This window comes from Gymnoscopelus microlampas (genome assembly GCF_963454915.1).
Source record: "Gymnoscopelus microlampas genome assembly, chromosome: 3".
In the NCBI taxonomy this organism is placed as follows: domain Eukaryota; kingdom Metazoa; phylum Chordata; class Actinopteri; order Myctophiformes; family Myctophidae; genus Gymnoscopelus; species Gymnoscopelus microlampas.
The window spans coordinates 26,198,661-26,218,584 of NC_139940.1; the positions used below are offsets into that span (position 1 = coordinate 26,198,661).

Here is a 19,924-nt window from a genome sequence, read left to right on the forward strand (position 1 = left end):
TTTCCTTTTCATTAGCCTAACTTCTTTTGTTTTTTAACTTTTACTTTACTTTTATTTTTATGACGCTGTTCTATCATGCAGACATTCAGTGTAGACGGCTGTTTATCTTATTATTATTATTCATATTGGTATAACATGATGATTGTTTTCATAGACCTGTTTGCTTATTTCTCTCGCACAATGTGGCAATACTGTGATTCAGGCCGGATGACGTAACGACACACGCTTAACGTTGCCATGTCCGCTTATTATAAGCGAATTGTGGCTACTTTTTCTCTCAAGTTGCTCGTAAATATTGGTGGTTGCGACTTTCTGCCATTGTTTCTTAAAGTGCAGTTTCGCAAGGATCGCAAGGAGTTGTGAGCTTGTTGATTGGCTTTTTTCATATAGCCTAGTTTTTAAAGGGCGAAGGGCTCGCTTCTTTTGGCCTTGTTTTCATAGACCTGATTGCTCGTTTCTGTCGCAGAACCTGGCAACCCTGGCTTTGAGCACATGTTGATACAAGCCGCCCCTTCCCCCCCTTCTTCTTACAACTTTGTTTGGCTGGTAGAACAAATAGTGACGAGAGGAATTGCAACCTATTAAACTTCATTTATCTTTAGAGCATATCACTGATCTACATCTTTTCTTCGGAGGACTTTCATTTCGTCGTCTTTTGTGTGAGGTGAGTAATATAATTGTTAAATTATATAGTATAATCCGTCCATTAGCTGATATGCTAACTTTCCAAGCTAACGTTGCATCGTCATGGATGAACTGCAAATGGTGTTTGCACCTTTCCCCGTTTTGTTCCGTACTTCTACCGTACCTTTACATTTCAAACCAAGTGTTTGCCCGATGGCCACGGATGTTACAATTATGTACGGTCCACCAGAAGTACCCGTATTGTCCTTATTGTTCAATTAAAAGACTTTTAATCCGATCGGTGGCCATTTTCTCATAGAGTTCTATTGTATCAGAGTGCAATACACTTCCCAACCGATAGGGTCACAGTTGAAAGCATGGCGGAAATGGTGAGAGACTGGCCACCGATCGGATTAAAATGCTTTTTATTGAACAATAATTGTAACATCCGTGGCCATGACATAAGCACTTTATATTTGAAATGTGAACGTTTATGTAGATGTACGGGCCGTAAATGGACAAAGTGCAAACACCAGGTTGAAGTTAAGCCATGTTTCATGGCTACTTCTGTAGGCTAAGCTGCGTTTGTTTTCGGTGTCGGTCAGACATCGTCTCACAGTCGACCATATATCTTTATCAATTAATTATATATAACACAAAATGCAGCTTTTACTTGACTATGCATTTGTTTGTTATATATTCTGTTAAAAAAAATAACTTGTGATTAAGACCGACAACTAGCCACTAACAGGAATTATCCTGTAGGGCTTGAGAGAGAGAGAGAGAGAGAGAGCGTGTCAATACTGTTTTTGCAATATTTATATTATATCAAAGATTGAAAAGTAGCAGATCTACAAGCTCACTTGTGTGCTTAATAAATTACCTAAATGGAAAAGCCACATTTACACTACTGAATATAGCAGATGTAGAAGCTCATTTGTAGATCTACATAAGATGTGGTGTGAGCAACTGTCTATGTACATCAATAACACATGTATATTAACTTTAACTTTGTGTCTAAAATACATCTTTTTTTAATTCATTTGCAGGTGTGGTGGAGATCTTGTTTGTTGGTGACAAGAGCAGACAGACCTCTTCCAGTGTGACCACTACTGCAAGCCAGGTTTGTTTAACACAGTGGTTCTCAAACTTTTTCATGTCAAGGACCCCTAAATTGACACTTATTAGCCCACGGACCCCCATTTGAAAAGATATGCCAGGGACCCCCATAAGAGAAGATTTTTACAGCTCTCATGCAGTGATTCTCAACCATTTTAATTTCAAGGACCCCCAGTTTGACATGCATTAGGCTACGGACCAACATTTAATGGCATTCATATCTCTGGGACCCCAATTCATATTGTAAAATCAATGTTAATTTAACTCTGAGAGTGTCCAAATGGAACCAAATGGACCCGCTAGGAGCGGGTCCATTTGGTTCCATTTGTACACTCTCAGAGTTACAGACTCATAAGGGTCCATTTGGTTCCTGTCCATCATTTAGCTGGGTACCCCCTGGAACCCACTCAAGTACCCCTGGGGGTCCCCGGACCCCACATTGAGAACCATGGGTTTAACATACAAACCTGACACATTTGTAATCATCTAATGTTTCCATTATGAACATGGTCTTGGGGTCAAAATGGCATATCTACAAGCTCATAGCGTGCCACTCGGTGCTGCGCTATGAGCTTGTAGATCTGGTATTTTTGAAAAATTGTGCACATCTTTGAATATATATATATACACTATAAATAGTTTGAAATAGCAACACGTATGTTGCTATATCAGTGGTGCTCCAACTTTTCCATGTCAAGGACCCTCAAAATGATATGTATTTGGCCGCGGACTCCCATCTTAAAATTATTTGGAAAAAATGGCACATACATGCTGCTCATTGCGCGTCATATTCTTTTTTTATGTAGATCTGCTATTTCTGCTTTTCTCATTATATTTGATATGTTTGGCAAATATTTGTAGATGCCTTTGAATACTTGCTTGTACATCTATTTTTGAATAGCCAAAGAAATCTGAAATTGACACACAGATGCGTCCCCGGTCTTAAGGGGTTGAAAGCAGTTACTTAAACTTTGGCTATTTGAAAATGGCAGATCTACAAGCTCACAATGCAACGCATTGAGCTTGTAGATCTGCTTTTTTCCAATTATATCCCAAATTGGCAGACATCTGTAGCCATGTGATAACATGGCATTATGCATATTCCAAAATAGCAGATCTACAAGCTCACTGTAAACTTGTAGCCCTTTTTAAATGGCCTATCTGCTATTGTCTATTGATATGCATGTACTTTCATAACTCTGTGTCTAAAATATTTTATTTCTTTATTTTACAGCTTTGGCTGTGGACCCAGGTGACAGACAGACCATCCCAGACCTACTGCAAGGTGTGTAAAAACCTGATCCTATTTTCCATGTAACTATCTAATGTTGGCTTATTGACATTGTCTTGGGGTTGAATACTAGGTTATGGGGGTCTGTGGTCTAGTGCATAGGCTAAAATGGAAGCTCTATGATATTACAATAATTCCTATTGGCTGGTCTTTAAACAGCCATAACTTCGGTTCGCTGCATGCTACAGAGTACATATTTGGGATGTGGACTAAGACCACCAATAGGGATCTGTAATTTCTGAAGCCCCGCCCCCTGTCTTCCTATTGGCTGGCCTTTAAACAACCATAACTAGAGTTCGCAGCATTCTACCAAGTACAAATTAGGTATGTGGACTTAGACTACCAATAGGGACGATCTGTCTTTTCTGAAGCCCCGCCCCCTCTGTCGTCCTATTGGCTGGGCTTTATACAGCCATATCTCCAGTTCCCAGCATCGAAAACCTACGAAACTTCTAGTGCATGGGCTAAAATGGAAGCTCTATGATATTACAATAGTTTGAGAACCACTGGCATCCAGGTAACAAGTATGTGTTGCTTCTAGTTTCCATAGAGTTGTCAGCTGACTGAAAGGTGATTAGAGGTGTTGTTAGGGTTTGAATAAATTGTGTGTGTGTGTGGTCACACATGGTCACACCACTTAACCTTTATTTAAAATAGCAGATCGACAAGCTAATTTTAAGAGCTTGTAGATCTGCTAATGTCCCTATTTTGACATGCTCATGCCTTGTGCTCAGACTGTGTCTGTCTAATCTATCTGTGTACATTTGCGGTGTGAGTACTGTACAGTGTTGCATTGCTGATTTGGTATGTTGGTATAGATATACTAATATTGTACTTGTAGTTCTATACACTACATCTCAGAGGCAAATATTGTACTTTTTATCCACTATAATTGTTAGACAACTTTAGTTACATTGTATTTTGGTTATTGTTTAAAAAGCATAGGCTACATTGACCACTTCAGCCCCATTTATACTTTGGCTAATTGAAAATGGCTGATCTACAAGCTCACAATGTGACGTGTTGTGAGCTTGTAGATTTGAAAATAGCTGATCTACAGGGCTTTGACATTACAATAGTTTGAGAATCACTGGTCCAGGTGACACGCATGTGTTCATTGTTGCTTCAAGTTTCTATGGAGTTGTCTGCTGACTGAAAGGTGATAATAGGGGTGATTGTGGTTAGGGGTTGAATAAATTACCCATTTTCTGAGCTTTCAGATCTGCTATTGTCCCTTCATTGACATGCTCACACCCTTGTGGTTAGGGTTGAAATAGTTACATGTTGTTGATTTCCATTAACATGCCCTGATTGTATTTCATCTATGTCTGTGTTATCCATATGTGGCCAGTGTTTCAGCACAATATGACTTGTCTGTTTTCAAATGTCAAGGTCTGTCTTGGTACTGTTTCTTTGCTATTGTCCAGTTTATAGAAAGCTATATGCTGATAGCCATCATTGCTTTTTGTTTATTTAGTAACAGGGAACACCCTGTCTCTGCAGGTCCCATTTAAACAGAGAATAAAGGGTGGGTTGGCAATTTCATCAATAACTGGATTGGATAGGCTGTGTCCTGTATGAGTTCTCTCTCCTGATTGGATGAAATTGGTCTCTCCAATCACAATTTCGTTTTAAAGGCAGTTACTGTGTCACCTAGAAGGACTGTACTAACAGTAGCACCCCTACTTAAGTAAGACTGTTTGCATTCTGGTACAGTGCTGTAGTCAATTGGTATGGTTGCTGTGTTTTGACGTTGTGGATGCAATGTATTATCTAGTATATTCATTTCCATTTGATAATATGCTTTAATAAGTACCTGACAAACAAACATACTCACTTGTGTGTGTCTTTGGGTCAATCCAGAGCCAGTGTTTAAGGAGCCATTGCCAATATCGATAGCTTGTTTACTTATATTGTGATAAGTGCTAGGCATGCCTGAATATTGTATACCCTTTAAGACCGGGATCGCTGTCATTTAGATTTATTTGGCTATTCAAAAATAGCAGATATACAAGCTCATAGCGCAGCACCAAGTGAGCTTGTAGATCTGCTATTTTTGAAAAATCTTGAAACTTTGCAAACATTTTAAACCCTGATCTCTGCTTCTGGGGGTCCCTAGAACAACATATTTTGACATAAGGGTCTCTGTGGAAAAATACATATCATTTTGGGGGTCCTTTGCAAACATTTTAACTTCGATATATGCTTATGGGAGTTCCTGGAACAACATATTTTGAGATGGGGGGTCAGCGGCCAAATGCATATCATTTTGGGGGTCCGTTGGCAGCTTGTAGATCTGCTATTTTTACTCTTATTGTGTGACACTCTTGTATGATGAAGTAGGGCAGTGGTTCTCAAACTTGTTGATTTCAAGGACTTTTATCTAGATGTACTAGCCACTAACAGGATAAAGCAGGGCAGAGATGAGGTGGTGGGGGGGGGGGGGGGGGGGGGGTCACACATGGTCACACACCACTTATTCTTATTTAAAATAGCGGATCTACAAGCTCATTTTCTGAGCGTGTAGATCTGCTATTGTCCCTATATTGACATGCTCATGCCCTTGTGCTCAGACTGTCTGTCTATCTGTGTACATTTGTGGTGTGAGTACTGTACAGTGTTGCATTGCTGAGTTGGTATGTTGCCATAGATAGACTAATATTGGACTTGTACTTCTATCCACTACATCTCAGAGGCAAATATTGTACTTTTAATCCACTATAACTGTAGACAACTTTAGTTACATTGTAGATTTTGGTTATTGTTTAAAAAACATAGGCTACATTGACCACTTCGGCCCCATTTAATCTTTGGCTAATTGAAAATGGCTGATCTACAAGCTCACAATGCGACGTGTTGTGAGCTTGTAGATTTGAAAATAGCAGATCTACAACCTCACAATGGAGGTGTGGCTAGGGGTTGAATAACTGATCCATTGTTGATTCCCATTAACAGGCTCTGATTATGTCTCTGTGTCTGTCTTATCCATATGTGGCCAATGTTCAGCACAGTATGACAGTTTTCAAGATAGATCTTGGCACTTTTTCTTTGCTATTGTCCAGTTTATAGAAAGCTATATGCTGATAGCCATCATTGCTTTGTGTTTGTTTAGTAACAGGGAACACCCTGTCTGCAGGTCCTTTTTATGCATGCAGTTCACATATGTCATTTCAGCCTATTGGAAAAAGGAGAGCACTTTACTGTAATGGCTGCATGAGATCACTGTACTGTATCTATAGCTGCATGCATGAGACCACTGCACTGCACCTAGAGACCACTGTACTGTATCTACACCACTGTACTGTATCTCTTGCTATATGAGACCATTGCATCTATAGCTGCATTATGTACTGCATCTATAGACCACTGCACTGTATCGATAGCTGTATGAGACCACTGTACTACATCTATAGACTACCTACTGTATCTATAGAATGCTGTACTGTATCTATAGACCACTCTAGTGCATCTGTAGACTTCTCGTCTAGTGCACCTGTAGACCACTATTGCATCTGTAGACCACTGTCGTGCATCTGTAGACCACTCTATTGCATCTGTAGACCACTGTAGTTCTTCTCTAGCCCACTGTAGTGCATCTGTAGACAACTCTAGTGCATCTGTAGACCACTCTGTTGCATCTGACCACTGTTGTGATATGTAGACCACTCTAATGTATCTGTAGACCACTCTAGTGCATCTGTAGCCCACTGTAGTGCATCTGTAGACTACTCTAATGCATCTGTAGCCCACTGTAGTGCATCTGTAGCCCACTGTAGTGCATCTGTAGACCACTCTAATGCATCTGCAGCATTTTTCTGGGACCCATTTGAATGACCACCTGTGGGTCCCGGGACCTATTTCATTGAAAACCTAGCAACATCACTGATAGCATATCTACAAGCTCACTGTGACTTTAATGTTTTGAAAATAGCAGATCTACAAGCTCACTGTAAGCTTGTTGCCTTATTTTAAATAGCCGATCGACAAGCTCACTTGTCAGCTTCTAGATAATCTGTAAGCTTGTAGATCTGCTATTGTCACTATTTATATAGTGACAAATATATATTTGTGTCTAAAATACAGTATTTTTGCTTGAATTTTCAGCTGTGCCGTGGCTGTACACTGGACCTGATATCTTGGCCAACACAGCTGTGGACTGAGGGGACCGTTCCAGACTGCACTACTGCAAGGTTTGTTTAACATAACACATGTGCAAATCAAAGCATTTTAGATCTAACTATCTAATGTTAGTCTATGGAAATTGTCTTGGGGTCAGTCCATTGTCCGTTTTTAAGGAGGCATTGCCAATATATATACTCCGTAGCTTAATTGAAACACATTTTCTTTATTTTTTAAATGCCAACTACAACCTATTATTTTCGCTTATTTTGCACATTTTAATGTCTCCACCAGGCCGGAAGGCATGGCTGAGACTATGTTTTGCACACTGTCAGTCCATGTGTGTGTCATTCTGTCTGTGGACAGCCAATCTCTGGTTCCGTTGGCTTGATGGTAGTGAAACTGTGCACACACGCTCCCTGTATGCTAGAGCAGAATTCTGCCCAAAATTAGTCCATTTTACAATCTTCATTGCAAACACACTTTTGACTGCTCTACACATGTTGTCCAAACATCACACTAATCGGTACACAGTATCTCTATTGTCATTCAACGTCACGGGTCTTTCAGATTTTTCTATTCCATCCTGATTGGCTGAAATTGGCTTCCAAAGTTTGCAGGAGTGCTCTGTTTTCAACAAAATGCCTCAAATCATGAACACGGTGTGCAATTTCTGTGACATTTTGCACGCACATTCCCACTAGGCAGAGTAAGAAATGCCACTTCAAAATTGTCAAGTCAGCCTCATGGTGGCGCTATAGCAGGTCGATTCATGTTTATACCTATAACTGCACTGATCTGTGTAAAACTTTGTATACACACTCCCTAGAGGCCAAGAAAAAGCCTTTGCCCTGCATTTTTCACATCTGCCTTTTATAGCGCCATCAGGTGGCTGACTTGTGTAAAATCTTTTTGATATTACTCATTCAGATTTTATCCAAATTGCACGCACATAGTCATTTGATCAAGACGGATCTGTTGGACCTTTCATATTCCATTCTGATGAGCTAAGATTGACATCTAAAGTGTGCAAGAGTGGCCTATTATGAACAGAATACCGCAAATCATTATAGCACCGTCTGATTGCGGTGAAACTTTGCACGCACTTTCGTACTACTTTGAGATGCCACCCTCTTAGCATTGCCCTATTATAGCTCCATCAGGAGGCTGATTTTTTTCAAAACAATTGTTTTTACATTAGTCCCACAAATGTTGTCCAAACATCACGCAAATCGGTACACATTATCTTCATAGTCAAGTGATCAAAACAAATCTGTCCAGTTTTTCATATTCATACTGATTGACAAATTCCAAACATTGCTGGCCCACAATAACCTACCTGACCTGGTGGAGACCTGTGCTCCGAGAAGCACTTTCTCTAGTTGCATTCTGTTTCCACATTTTAAAAAGGTCTTGACTATATAGGATCCAATTTAGTCAAAGCTGTCAACCATTCTTAATCAAAGAATTCAAATGGAATAAAACAAAATGGTTACACCATTACTCTACAGAGAAATGGTAACAGTAGTGTTTGCAACAGTAAATGTATTAATGAATGCATTATTTTCCCACACTGCTATACCTAATATAAACTATGCAGATGATATGCGTACTTCAATTCTATGGTGTACTCATCATATACATAATCTTTGGTATACACATATGCTTATGTCATACTTTCTCTCTTAGTTATGCTTTTCCAAATGTTTTGGTTAATATTGTCTTCTTGAATAGTTAAAGTTTAACAAGGGAATGTCAGCTTTGTCTGATATAGCCATAATAGCATGAATGGTATATGGATATAAATAAAATAAGCACCATACATACAAATGCAGCTGTTAGATTGCTAACACACCAATAATGCACATTATGGAAAGATGAAAGAACTCTACGCAGTCAGAGAAATGACTTCATATATACCGATACTTGATCATAGACAAAGATTTTCATCAAAAATGTTCCCTTTAAACAGCCATAACTCAAGTTCCGAACATGCTTAACACATCAAACTTGGTATGTGCAATAGCAGTGTATAACACTTCAAATGGCCATGCTTCAGTGACCCATGTCATATCAGTGTAACATAGGACTAGGTTTGAAGGCAGCGCAACGGCCTGAAAATCTACCGTCATAAAATGTAATTATATTGTAAAACTATAGCGCTAGTCTGAAATTGTTCTCTTTTTTTTCTAGTGTTCATCAGATCGGAACAGCTCTTCTGGTGACCTTTTAACGGTAAGTAAGTTGATTCTTGATGCCTAGCGTGATTTGTGACTAATGCTACACTAGTATTGAAGGTTGAAGGTTGTTTTTTGATAAAGAGTGTACATTTTCATAAAAGTTCAGATCTAGAACTTGGTGACATCATGCCTAGTCGTGGGAGGAAATCTATTGCTAAAAAGAAATTCTGGAATGCTAAGTTGGCCCATGTTGACCAACATGCACAGTCTGATGTTGAAGAACAACACAACATTGGTGAGGCCATGGACCTTTCCAACAATGACCCTGTACAACAAGCATGCACCCCGCCACCCTCTGTGAAATCTGTGCAGGCATCCAAAAGCCAAAATCATCATAGGTTTTCCCAAATGTCAAAGAATCGGCAGTGTACTTGCATGGCTCTGACATTTTTGGCATACCAGCATGAAGGTCTTGACTTGAAGATAGTTGATCTTGACAAGATACTAGACAAGGGAGACAGTCTGTATAAAAGAACAATAGAACAATTAAAAAGACAAAATCAGTTTCAGTCATGCATGCTGACAATGGAGGAAGTACCTCTCAATGTCGAAACGGAACACAATACGTACTCCGTGAAAAAATCGAACGTGGAAATGGGATATATGAGAGCTGAGGGAGAGCCCCACCGACAGCATTGGTTTCTGAAGCTTCAGGAAAGACTTAAGTGTCTGTCTGAGAATGTCAAATATGCACTCCTAACAGTATCACCATTCACCATTGCTGTTTTTAGAGACAGGTCTGGAAGATATGGACTGTTTGACTCTCATCAGAGAAGTGCTGATGGCCTACCATTGCCTGGAGGAAGAGCTGTAATGATGACATTCACTCAGTTGGATGATCTGTTCGCTAAGATAGACCAGCTAATTGACTTCTCACATGAAAACAAGATAGACAAAATGCAGTTTGACTTCATGCCAGTGACATTTGAACAGACAAATGCTCGGTCACCCCATCGGTCAACAGTGCAAGTTCATCCTGACAACCTGCATCACAAAGAGCCTGTCGATCTAACTTGTCAGGATGAAACAAACACTGGACCTCCAATCACCAAGCATTGTCTACAGGCTGGCCATTCACTGTCAACACAAGTGATGTCAGACACTACAAATGAAGGGGCAAACAAAATGGGTTACCGACGAAAACACAAAATAGCGCAGAGAAAAAAAAACCAACTGCTATCTGATACCAAGGAAAAACCTAGGACTCCGAGGAGGGAATACATGAACAAATACATTGCCATGAGATGTATAACGGAAACAAAATTCAGGAAAAGGCAAAAACTATTTAAGAACGCATACTTTAAAAGAACATACAATGAAGATTGTATGTTCAGAGGGCAGCATCAGGTCAAAATGAAGGTATATGGCAAAAAGAGGTTCAAAGGAGATGAGGAGTTCAGAGGGCAGCATCAAGTCAAAATGAAGGCATATGAAAAAAGGAGGTACAATGAAGATGAGGAGTTTAGAGAAAAGCATCAGCAAAAACAGAAGGGATATAGAAACAAGAGGTTCAAAGTAGATGAGGAGTTCAGGGAAAAGTTCAGGGAACTCATGAAGTCCTATATGGCCCGCAGATGCAAAACGGACCCGTTCTTCAAGATGCGCTGTGACATCCGACGTTCAATGAGAATAGGAAATAGATACAAGGACTTATGTGATGTCCTGCGCAAACGGAGCAAAGCTGTAAAAGCGAGGAAAGATTTAGATACTGCGAGGAAAGATTTAGATACTGCGAGGATAGATTTAGTTACCGCACCCCAACAGAATGAGCTAATACAAGGCGCTATAGCGAAGTTCCAGGAAGCCATAAAAATTGGACCAACTTATGTTTGCACAACGTGCCATCGGACTCTTTTCTTTGATCAAGTGTCTGTTTGTCATCGGTCAGATTACACGATCAAACCCGCCGTGGTTGCTGCCTGCTTAACAGGCAAATACCTTCATTCGTGTGATGATCAATGTGGAGGGCCGAAAGATTGCGCTGTACCCTTAGAAAGGCGAACAGAGTGGATTTGTCAAAGCTGTCACAAAAGTGTAAAAGTAGGTAGAATGCCACGCTTGGCTGTCGCAAACAACCTGGGACTAGCCCCCATTCCTCCAGAGCTCCGCCAACTCAATGTGCTGGAAAGACAAATTTTAGCAATAGACATACCGTTTGCCAAGATTCTCACACTTCCTAAAGGCAAACAGAGTGCGATACATGGTGCTGTGGTTTGCGTGCCAGCAGACGTGGCAACCACAGTAAACACGCTACCCAGACGGCTCGATTCATCCTGTTTGTACAGAGTGAAGCTGAAGAGACGTCTGCGGTACAAAGGCTATCATCTTTTTCACACTGTCAATATGACCAATGTGTTATCGGGCTTGAGTAAACTCATCGAGACACACCCCGACTACAAAAACATCATAATCCGAAATGATGAGAGCATCAACGATGCAAATGTGGAGGGCCAGCTTGAAGAGCTACCCACTGTTGAACAGACAGCCACAGATGAAGTCATGGACAGTTGTGATGAGGCCGAAATGATGGAAGTAGCCGATGCTACTGAATCTTTCGACCCATCACAGGGAGTGGATCAACATCCACCCACTGCCCAAGATGAGCAAGATGCGCTGAGACCTGGACATGGCTTGGACGGTTGCTTACAACCGGATGACATTGGACAAGAGACAATGACATACGGCGATGGCATTTTCTGCCTCGCCCCAGCCGAAGGAAACAGGCCTGTCAGCTACAGCACAGTCCCAAATCTCGAAGCAAAGGCCTTCCCTGTCTTGTTTCCAACTGGCGAGAACACGTTAGATCGGAAGAGAAAGCTCAAACTGAGCCCAAGCAGGTACTTTAACGCAAGGCTTTTCAATGTTGATGATCGTTGTGCGAGAGACCAAAGCTATCTCTTTTTTGCCCAGTTTGTTACAGAGACCCACACGGCCAAAAGCACCATCTCAATTCAATTGAGGAAGGGCAAACCCTATAGCAAGGATGGTCGCAGGATAACTAACAAGATGTTGCAGGACAAGCATGAAGTCGAGAGACTGGTCCGAAACCGCGATGCAACAAGGTTCATGCAACCCCTGAGGGGGACGCCAGCCTACTGGCAGAAGACCATGTTTGATTTGTTTGCCATGGTCCGTCAGTTAGGCCCACCTACCTTCTTTTTGACCTTAAGTGCTGCCGAATTCAGATGGCCAGAGGTCATAACGGCAATAAAAGCACAGCAAGGCCAAATAGTGGATTTTGACAAGCTTGACTGGAACGAGAAATGCGACATCCTCAGAAGCAATGCAGTGACTACAATGCGCATGTTTGACAAGCGAGTTGCTCATGCGTATACAAAACTGCTGCGATCTAATGCTCACCCGCTCGGTCACGTCATAGATTGGTTCCATAGAATAGAGTATCAGGCCAGAGGTTCCCCACATGTTCACGCCTTATTGTGGGTAGCCGACGCCCCCAAACTTGGGGAAGACTCGGACGAGAAAATATGCGAATTTGCGGACCGCTACATTTCGTGCCAGCTGCCTGATCCAAACGAAAATCCTGTGCTTCACCGAATTGTCCAAGAAGTTCAGATGCACAGCAGAAACCACACAAAGTCCTGTAAGAAAGGTAACAGGACATGCAGGTTTGGTTTCCCCAAGGCACCAGTGGACTCAACCTGGTTAACTAACCCAGTGCCAGTTGATCCAACGGAAGAAGTCACGGATGAAGACGAAAGTGGCGCAACAGGAGGAAATGATCCTTCATTTCCTCCTGTTGCACCCCTTTCGTCTTCATCCGTGACAGACGAAAGTGCAAAGAAGGGTACCGAAGGCATAGGCAAACAACAGAAGGCAAGAGCACAGGCTTCTTTGGCCAAACTCAAACCTCTGTATGATCTACTTCTGGACTTACCATCAGAAGTGACCGACCTCTCAGAGTTGCTGGCAAAGTGCAATTTGACTCACGAAGAGTACGACAGCTGTCTTGAAGACATGCGAAATGTCCAGGTGCTCTTGATGAAGCGTGGAGTCAAGGATTGCTATGTGAACAACTACAACCCAGTTTTGCTGGAGGCCTGGAATGCCAACATGGATATCCAGTTTGTCCTGGATCACTTTGTTTGCATCTCATACATGTTGTCCTACATATCCAAGGCCGAACATGAGATGGGTGAGATGCTGAAACAAGTAGTCGAAGGCATAGACCCCACGAAAGTGACCGAGAGGGGTGCAATGTACGAACTTGTTCACGCATACGTTAAAAACAGACAGGTTAGCTCTCAGGAGGCAGTGGCCCGGACTTGCAGCTTGTCATTGAAGAAATGCTCGCGCCCAGTTGTCTTCCTCCCGACGGATGACAATGCAATGAAAATGAGCCTCCCGCTCAGCTTGCTGCAGAAAAGACCAGGAGATTCGAACCAAGTGTGGATGTCGAGTCTTCTGGACAAATACAATGCCAGACCCAAAACGTCGGTGTTTCACAACATGTGTCTCGCAGAATTTGCATCCAAGTACAGAATCGTGTACGGTAGCGAAGCCAAAAAGCCAAATTGCCTTAAGCTGTCTGACAACATGGGAACCATTAAAAAGCGCATGAAAAAACACGCGGTAATCAGATACGCGAAATTTTCGGAACAGAAAGACCCCGAGAAATACTTCGGCACCTTGCTGAAGGCTTACCTTCCGCATCGCTATCAGACCACACTGAAAACCGTAGACTTCCCCACCTACAAGGAGTTCTACGAGTCTGCGTCGGTGAAAATACCTGGGCAAAAAGGGACTTGGCGCGCGAATGCCATCGTTGCGGAAAACAGGATGAAATATGAAAGACATGCTTCTTCGATGGAAGAAGCATTACAGGAGTTCATGAAAAATGGCCCCGCGGAAGATGCGTGGGCCAACATTGCCCCCGAAAATGAGCTCGAGCGGATGGAATGTCTTGCCGAACAAGATCAACATCCACTTGCGGACGACGAACAAGACGACGTCCCAGAGTTCAGTTGTCAAGAGGTGGGTACAATTGTTGCGCACAGGGTGTCGGCTCCGCAAATGAGCCTCGATTACCTGCGCTCATTGTGTCGAAACCTCAACCGGACTCAAGCCTCCATCTTTCACTCGGTACGTGACTGGTGTTTGAAGAGCGTACTTGAGAAAATTGACAAACCCGAACCCTTCTTTTTCTTTGTCACTGGGGGTGCTGGAACTGGCAAATCCCATCTGATTAAGTGCATCTACGGTGAGGCAACAAGGATTCTCCGTCGACTCTCCAGACTGTCTGAAGAGACGGATGCATCCATGCCCACGGTGCTGCTGTCTGCGTTTACAGGAACTGCGGCATACAACATCGCGGGAAACACATTGCATTCCCTGTTGAAGTTGCCCAGAAAACTGAACCCACCCTACATAGGGCTGGGAAACAAATTAGATGACGTGAGGGCAAAGCTGGGAAATGCGGAGATTATCGTCATAGATGAGGTCTCGATGGTTTCAAAGGCCATGTTTCTTTACATCCACTGGAGACTGCAAGAGATCAAAGGCAGTAAGAGGCCATTCGGTGGCATGTCGGTACTTGTAGTAGGCGACTTTTACCAGCTCCCTCCAACATCCAGTGGGAAACCGCTCTGCGTGCTCGAAGAAGGCACACCGGACCTTCTGCACCAACACTTTCAGATGATCACGTTGACCGAGATCATGCGACAGAAAGATGATGTGCCCTACGCACAGCTTCTGAATAGGTTGAGGGTCAAAGCGAAGAAAGATCCGCTGAGTGACACAGACAAAGCACTCCTTGCTCAACGAGTGACATTGCCTCACCTTTGTCCTAAGGATGTTGTGCACATCTTTGCAACCAACAAAGAGGTGTCTCAACACAACGCCAAATCTTTGTCTGCGCTCCACAGCCAGATTGTCAACATACCCGCGGAAGACTATAGGCAAGTTGATAACCACAGGACTCGACTTGCCAGTCCCCGTACAGGAGATCATCAGGATCTTCTTGACAACTTGCAGGTTGCAGTAGGCGCCCCAATCATGATCATTAAGAACATAGATGTGGAGGATGGCCTTGTGAACGGGACATTTGGCAAGATTGATAGTGTAGAGATGCAGGTAAACAAGGACGAGAGTAGAGTAGCCAAGCTTTGGCTTGTAGTAGACAAGCCTGGAGCAGGACAGAAATACCGGAAAACTACACCTGGCTCTGCACAAGTGTACGTCGAGAGATACGAGGACCACCTGAAAGATAAAACGCTTCGTAGGCAATTTCCCATCAAGTTGGCATATGCTTGCACAGCTCACAAAGTCCAAGGCATGACTACACAGTCTGCAGTGGTTTCCTTGAAACGGATCTTCCAACCAGGCATGGCCTACGTTGCCCTCAGTAGGACAACGTCATTGCAAGGTTTGCATATAATTGACTTCGATGCGAAGAAAATCTATGCTGATCCTGCAATCACAGCTGCCCTAGAATCCATGAAGACCGCCTCACTGGACAGTTTTATGCCACTGTTAAAGTATCGAGAGACGACAGGCCAGGCGCAAACACTCGCGATTATACATCACAACACGCAAAGTTTACCGGCACACATTCGAGACATCAGGCAACATCACGAACTAACCCATGCAGATGTCCTGTGCTTGACCGAGACTCATCTCACCGGCTGCAATGTGGCTGACAGTCTCCAATTAGATGGATACACCATGTTCAGCCGCAACAAGCACATCTCGTACTCCAACCTTCCTGAACGTGCAGAACAGGATGGCGGAGGCGTCGCTGTGTATGTGAAAGACCATTTCCAGGCACGTGAAAAGCGTTACATACACAATGTGACCAACCTCGAGTTTGTGGTCGTCAAGATAGAGTCCCCTGTCAAGCTTCTGATAGCTGCAGTGTACAGACCACCACGTTACGATGACCCGTTCATGGACAATCTTAAGGCCCTTCTGGACGCCTTAGAAGTGATGGACCACCATCCCATCGTAGTCTGTGGTGATTTCAATGAAAATCTACTGGCCAGTGTAGGTACTCCGATAGCAATGCTGCTCGAGTCCAGAGGATACACACAACTGATCAAGGAGAAGACTACTGACAAAAACACGCTGTTGGATCACATTTACATCTCAAGACCACAGCAATGTCTACAGTCTGGAGTATTACGTACATACTACAGCTACCATGATCCTGTGTATTGCGTATTATCCTCCGATCAGGACTAGTGCATAGCCTGCAAGACAAGCTTGCAAACACTGGAACCATGTAGACCTTAGTTAGTTGTAGAACATCGTGCTCTTTCCCACCAAACGCATTCTGACCTGCTATATTCTAATATATAATATATCCCATCTGCCGCACTCAATAACAAACGGATTGCGAACAATGGAACCTACTGATGCTTGGATTGGACATAAACAATTGTTATTAATAGTGGTCACCAGAGATGTTGTCGAGACGGCAGGAACTATTCATAGCCACACGCTACCTCATGCTCTGGTGCCACTCCAGTGTAGGTACTCAGATAGCAATACTGCTCGAGTCCAGAAGATACACTGTTCAAAAAACACGCACTAAACCAAGCCGTAGGGCCATCTTCCGCAGGGACATTTTCATGAACTCCTGTAATGCCAAACCGAGCCGCAACCCGCGCACCAGACCAAGCTGCGACGCGCGCACCAAACCGAGCCGCAACCCGCGCACCAAACTGAGCCGCGACCTGCGCACCAAACCGAGCCGCGACACGCGCACCAAACCGAGCCGCGACCCGCGCACTAGACCAAGCCGCGACGCGCGCACCAAACCGAGCCGCAACCCGCGCACCAAACTGAGCCGCGACCTGCGCACCAAACCGAGCCGCGAGCCAAAATACCGACGCGTGACACGTTGTTTTCAGATCTACTGATGCTTGGATTGGACATAAACAATGGAAGGATGGCAAATAGTGGTCACCAGAGATGTTGTCGAGACGGCAGGAACTATTCATAGCCACACGCTACCTCATGCTCTGGTGCCACTCCAGTGTAGGTACTCAGATAGCAATGCTGCTCGAGTCCAGAAGATACACTGTTCAAAAAACACGCACCAAACCAAGCCGCGACCCGCGCACCAAACCGAGCCGCGACGCGCGCACCAAACCGAGCCGCGACCCGCCCACCAAACTGAGCCGCGACCTGCGCACCAAACCGAGCCGCGAGCCAAAACACCGACGCGCAACACGTTGTTTTCAGATCGTTCTTTTCAGTGCGACACAAGCATACATCATTTGAAGGGAATCACACTTTTTAAGAAGAAAACACCAGAGCAATAAATACTGCCGCAAACATCTGCTTTTCTTAAACAAATATCTCTGTTCCGTTAACATTCTCTTCCCCCTTCCACAAAGCGTTGTTGTTCTTTAGGGATACTGCATTAGGATATAATGTACACAGTCACACACACACACAGAAGATATGGAGATAGGAGATCAAAGAAAACAATAGAAGGGGGGGGGGGGCGTGTAATTGGGGACCCATAAAATGTTTCTGGGACCCATTTAAATGACCACCTGTGGGTCCCGGGACCCATTACATTGAAAACCTAGCAACATCACTGCAAATCTCACCTTTTTTGTCTTGTTGAGTATTATTCATATTGTAGGATTCTTTTGTCTTATTCATATTATAGCATTGTTTTGTCTTATTCATATTGTAACATTGTTTTGTCTTTTTTCATAACTATTGATTGTGAAGCATTTGTTTGAAAAGAACACTAACACTTGTTTCCCTGTTTTTCAGAAGCCGTCCAGCACTGACAGATTTGTTTTGCCTTTAACCTTTTTCTACTTTTCAGGAATGTTCTTTGTGAATGATTGTCATATTTCTAAAATAATTGCATTCCATTTATGTTGTGGCTCGTGAACCGGTAGTACCCAATTTCTATAAACACAATATTGGCCATCCCTGAAATTAATAACAAACTCACACATAAATTAAACAATTCGAACAAATGCATAACAAACTATTTTGGATTGTATACTGCCTTTTCATGACCCACTACCTTATATTTACATGTGCATGTTGTAAATGTTTAACTCACCATTTGTTTTTAGGGCTGTAAGACTGTAACACTTATTAGGACTAAATTATTTTATAATTCATTTTGACAAAAAAATATAATTTTAGTCAAACAGCCAATATACACGCATTAAAATAGGACTTAATTTCTTAATTAAACTAGTAAATGTAATCCCAAAATAATTATGGAAAATGTTACACATTGATTCATTGATAAATACAAAATTAGACATCTACAAAATACACTTTGAGATAATTCACTTAATCAATATAGTTGCAGCCCTACAATTTTACCTATTTTTCAGAATGTTAAATGTTGTTTAATAATATATTAATATATTTACCAGGAGCTTGCTTGATCGCCTTTTTTAACAAAGGGGTCGGTGCAAGAATTTTTCCCTGTGCACTCCTAAATTGGCTGAAATAGGAGGCAGGTTTTTTGCTTCACCCTGGAAAATATTAAATGTACTTAAAAGTTAGAATATAATTTTGGATAACAACAGTAATAGTAGTAATAATAATCATTCTAGCATCAATAATATATCTGTCAATAATAAACTGTTTACAGGCATTGTAATAGTTACTATAATATATAATTGTATAATTATCACTAATAACTATAATTAACCTATATATAGAATCATAAAATATAACCATACTATTATTACATATAGAATCATAATAACAACTATAATAACAATAATTGATAGGACATTATACCAAATATATTGATGGTGTTGCTTACAGTAAAGGTACCAATAATACAATTGTGTCAATAAATACTTTAAACTATATCTGCTCTGCTTTGTCTCTACTTATTATTCTTTTTACCATGTGTTTGAAAAGTGAATCTATATGTTTGCATGTATTTAACATTTACAATGAATATACATGTGTGTTTGAGTTGTTCTGGAATTACCATTCACAATCAGAAGGGTTCTTGACTACTAAAGCTGAACAAAAAGTGAAACTTTGGAATGTAACATCTCATTAAATACCTAAGCCCATACACATATGAACATAAAATACAAAATTTGTTTGTTTAACTGACAATAATTTTTGCCTTCTACTATCTGGTGTTTTAATTTATTTATTTGACCAACTTATCCACTTAACGGTTTGATCCATGCAAGAGTCAAAGCTTGTAATTTAAAGTGTTGTCAGACTATAATCTCTGCCTGCTGGACAAAATGGATTTCAATCCCTCTACTGTGTGTAAAATTGTGAAGCAATTGGTGCCTGCCTGGTGATGACAAGTCTGTCACAATGTAGGCTAAACAATAGTTTTTAATTGTGGTATTGACGCCATTCAGTAACATTGATATGCCTGATATGCTGGGTAGTATCTATTGTACAATATACAAAATGGTATGGCTTCAACCCAGCTACTTGCCAGGTCAACAACTATCGTAATGGTTCCACATGTATTAAATGGTGAGACATTCCCAAGTACATTACAAGGTATTTAATATCTATTATCAGGCTGGGGGAAAATAGGTGCTGA

At 42.0% G+C, this 19,924-nt stretch overlaps 1 protein-coding gene across 4 annotated transcripts; it reads left to right on the forward strand.

The window, feature by feature from the left end:
* Positions 1 to 533: 533 nt before the first annotated feature.
* LOC311042236 (uncharacterized protein) lies at positions 534 to 18,374 on the forward strand. 4 transcript variants are annotated; one of them, XR_014600478.1, is made up of 6 exons: positions 534 to 664; positions 1,674 to 1,747; positions 2,978 to 3,028; positions 7,139 to 7,224; positions 9,347 to 9,388; positions 18,142 to 18,374. XR_014600478.1 is itself a non-coding variant. In XM_084052856.1 (6 exons), the coding sequence occupies exons 5-6, from the start codon at positions 9,520 to 9,522 to the stop codon at positions 16,588 to 16,590; spliced, it is 7,005 nt and encodes a 2,334-aa protein (XP_083908982.1). In that variant the 5' UTR covers positions 534 to 664; positions 1,674 to 1,747; positions 2,978 to 3,028; positions 7,139 to 7,224; positions 9,347 to 9,519; the 3' UTR covers positions 16,591 to 17,809. The 4 variants fall into 4 exon arrangements, 3 of the variants coding, with proteins under 3 accessions (XP_083908982.1, XP_083908980.1, XP_083908981.1); XM_084052856.1 differs by lacking the exon at positions 18,142 to 18,374 and adding an exon at positions 10,902 to 17,809 and having other exon boundaries at positions 9,347 to 10,835; XM_084052854.1 differs by lacking the exon at positions 18,142 to 18,374 and having other exon boundaries at positions 9,347 to 17,809.
* Positions 18,375 to 19,924: the final 1,550 nt, after the last annotated feature.

Excerpts from the sequence above, each read along its gene's own strand:
- LOC311042236 (XM_084052854.1), top strand. The coding sequence starts at position 9,520 with ATGCCTAGTCGTGGGAGGAAATCTATTGCTAAAAAGAAATTCTGGAAT.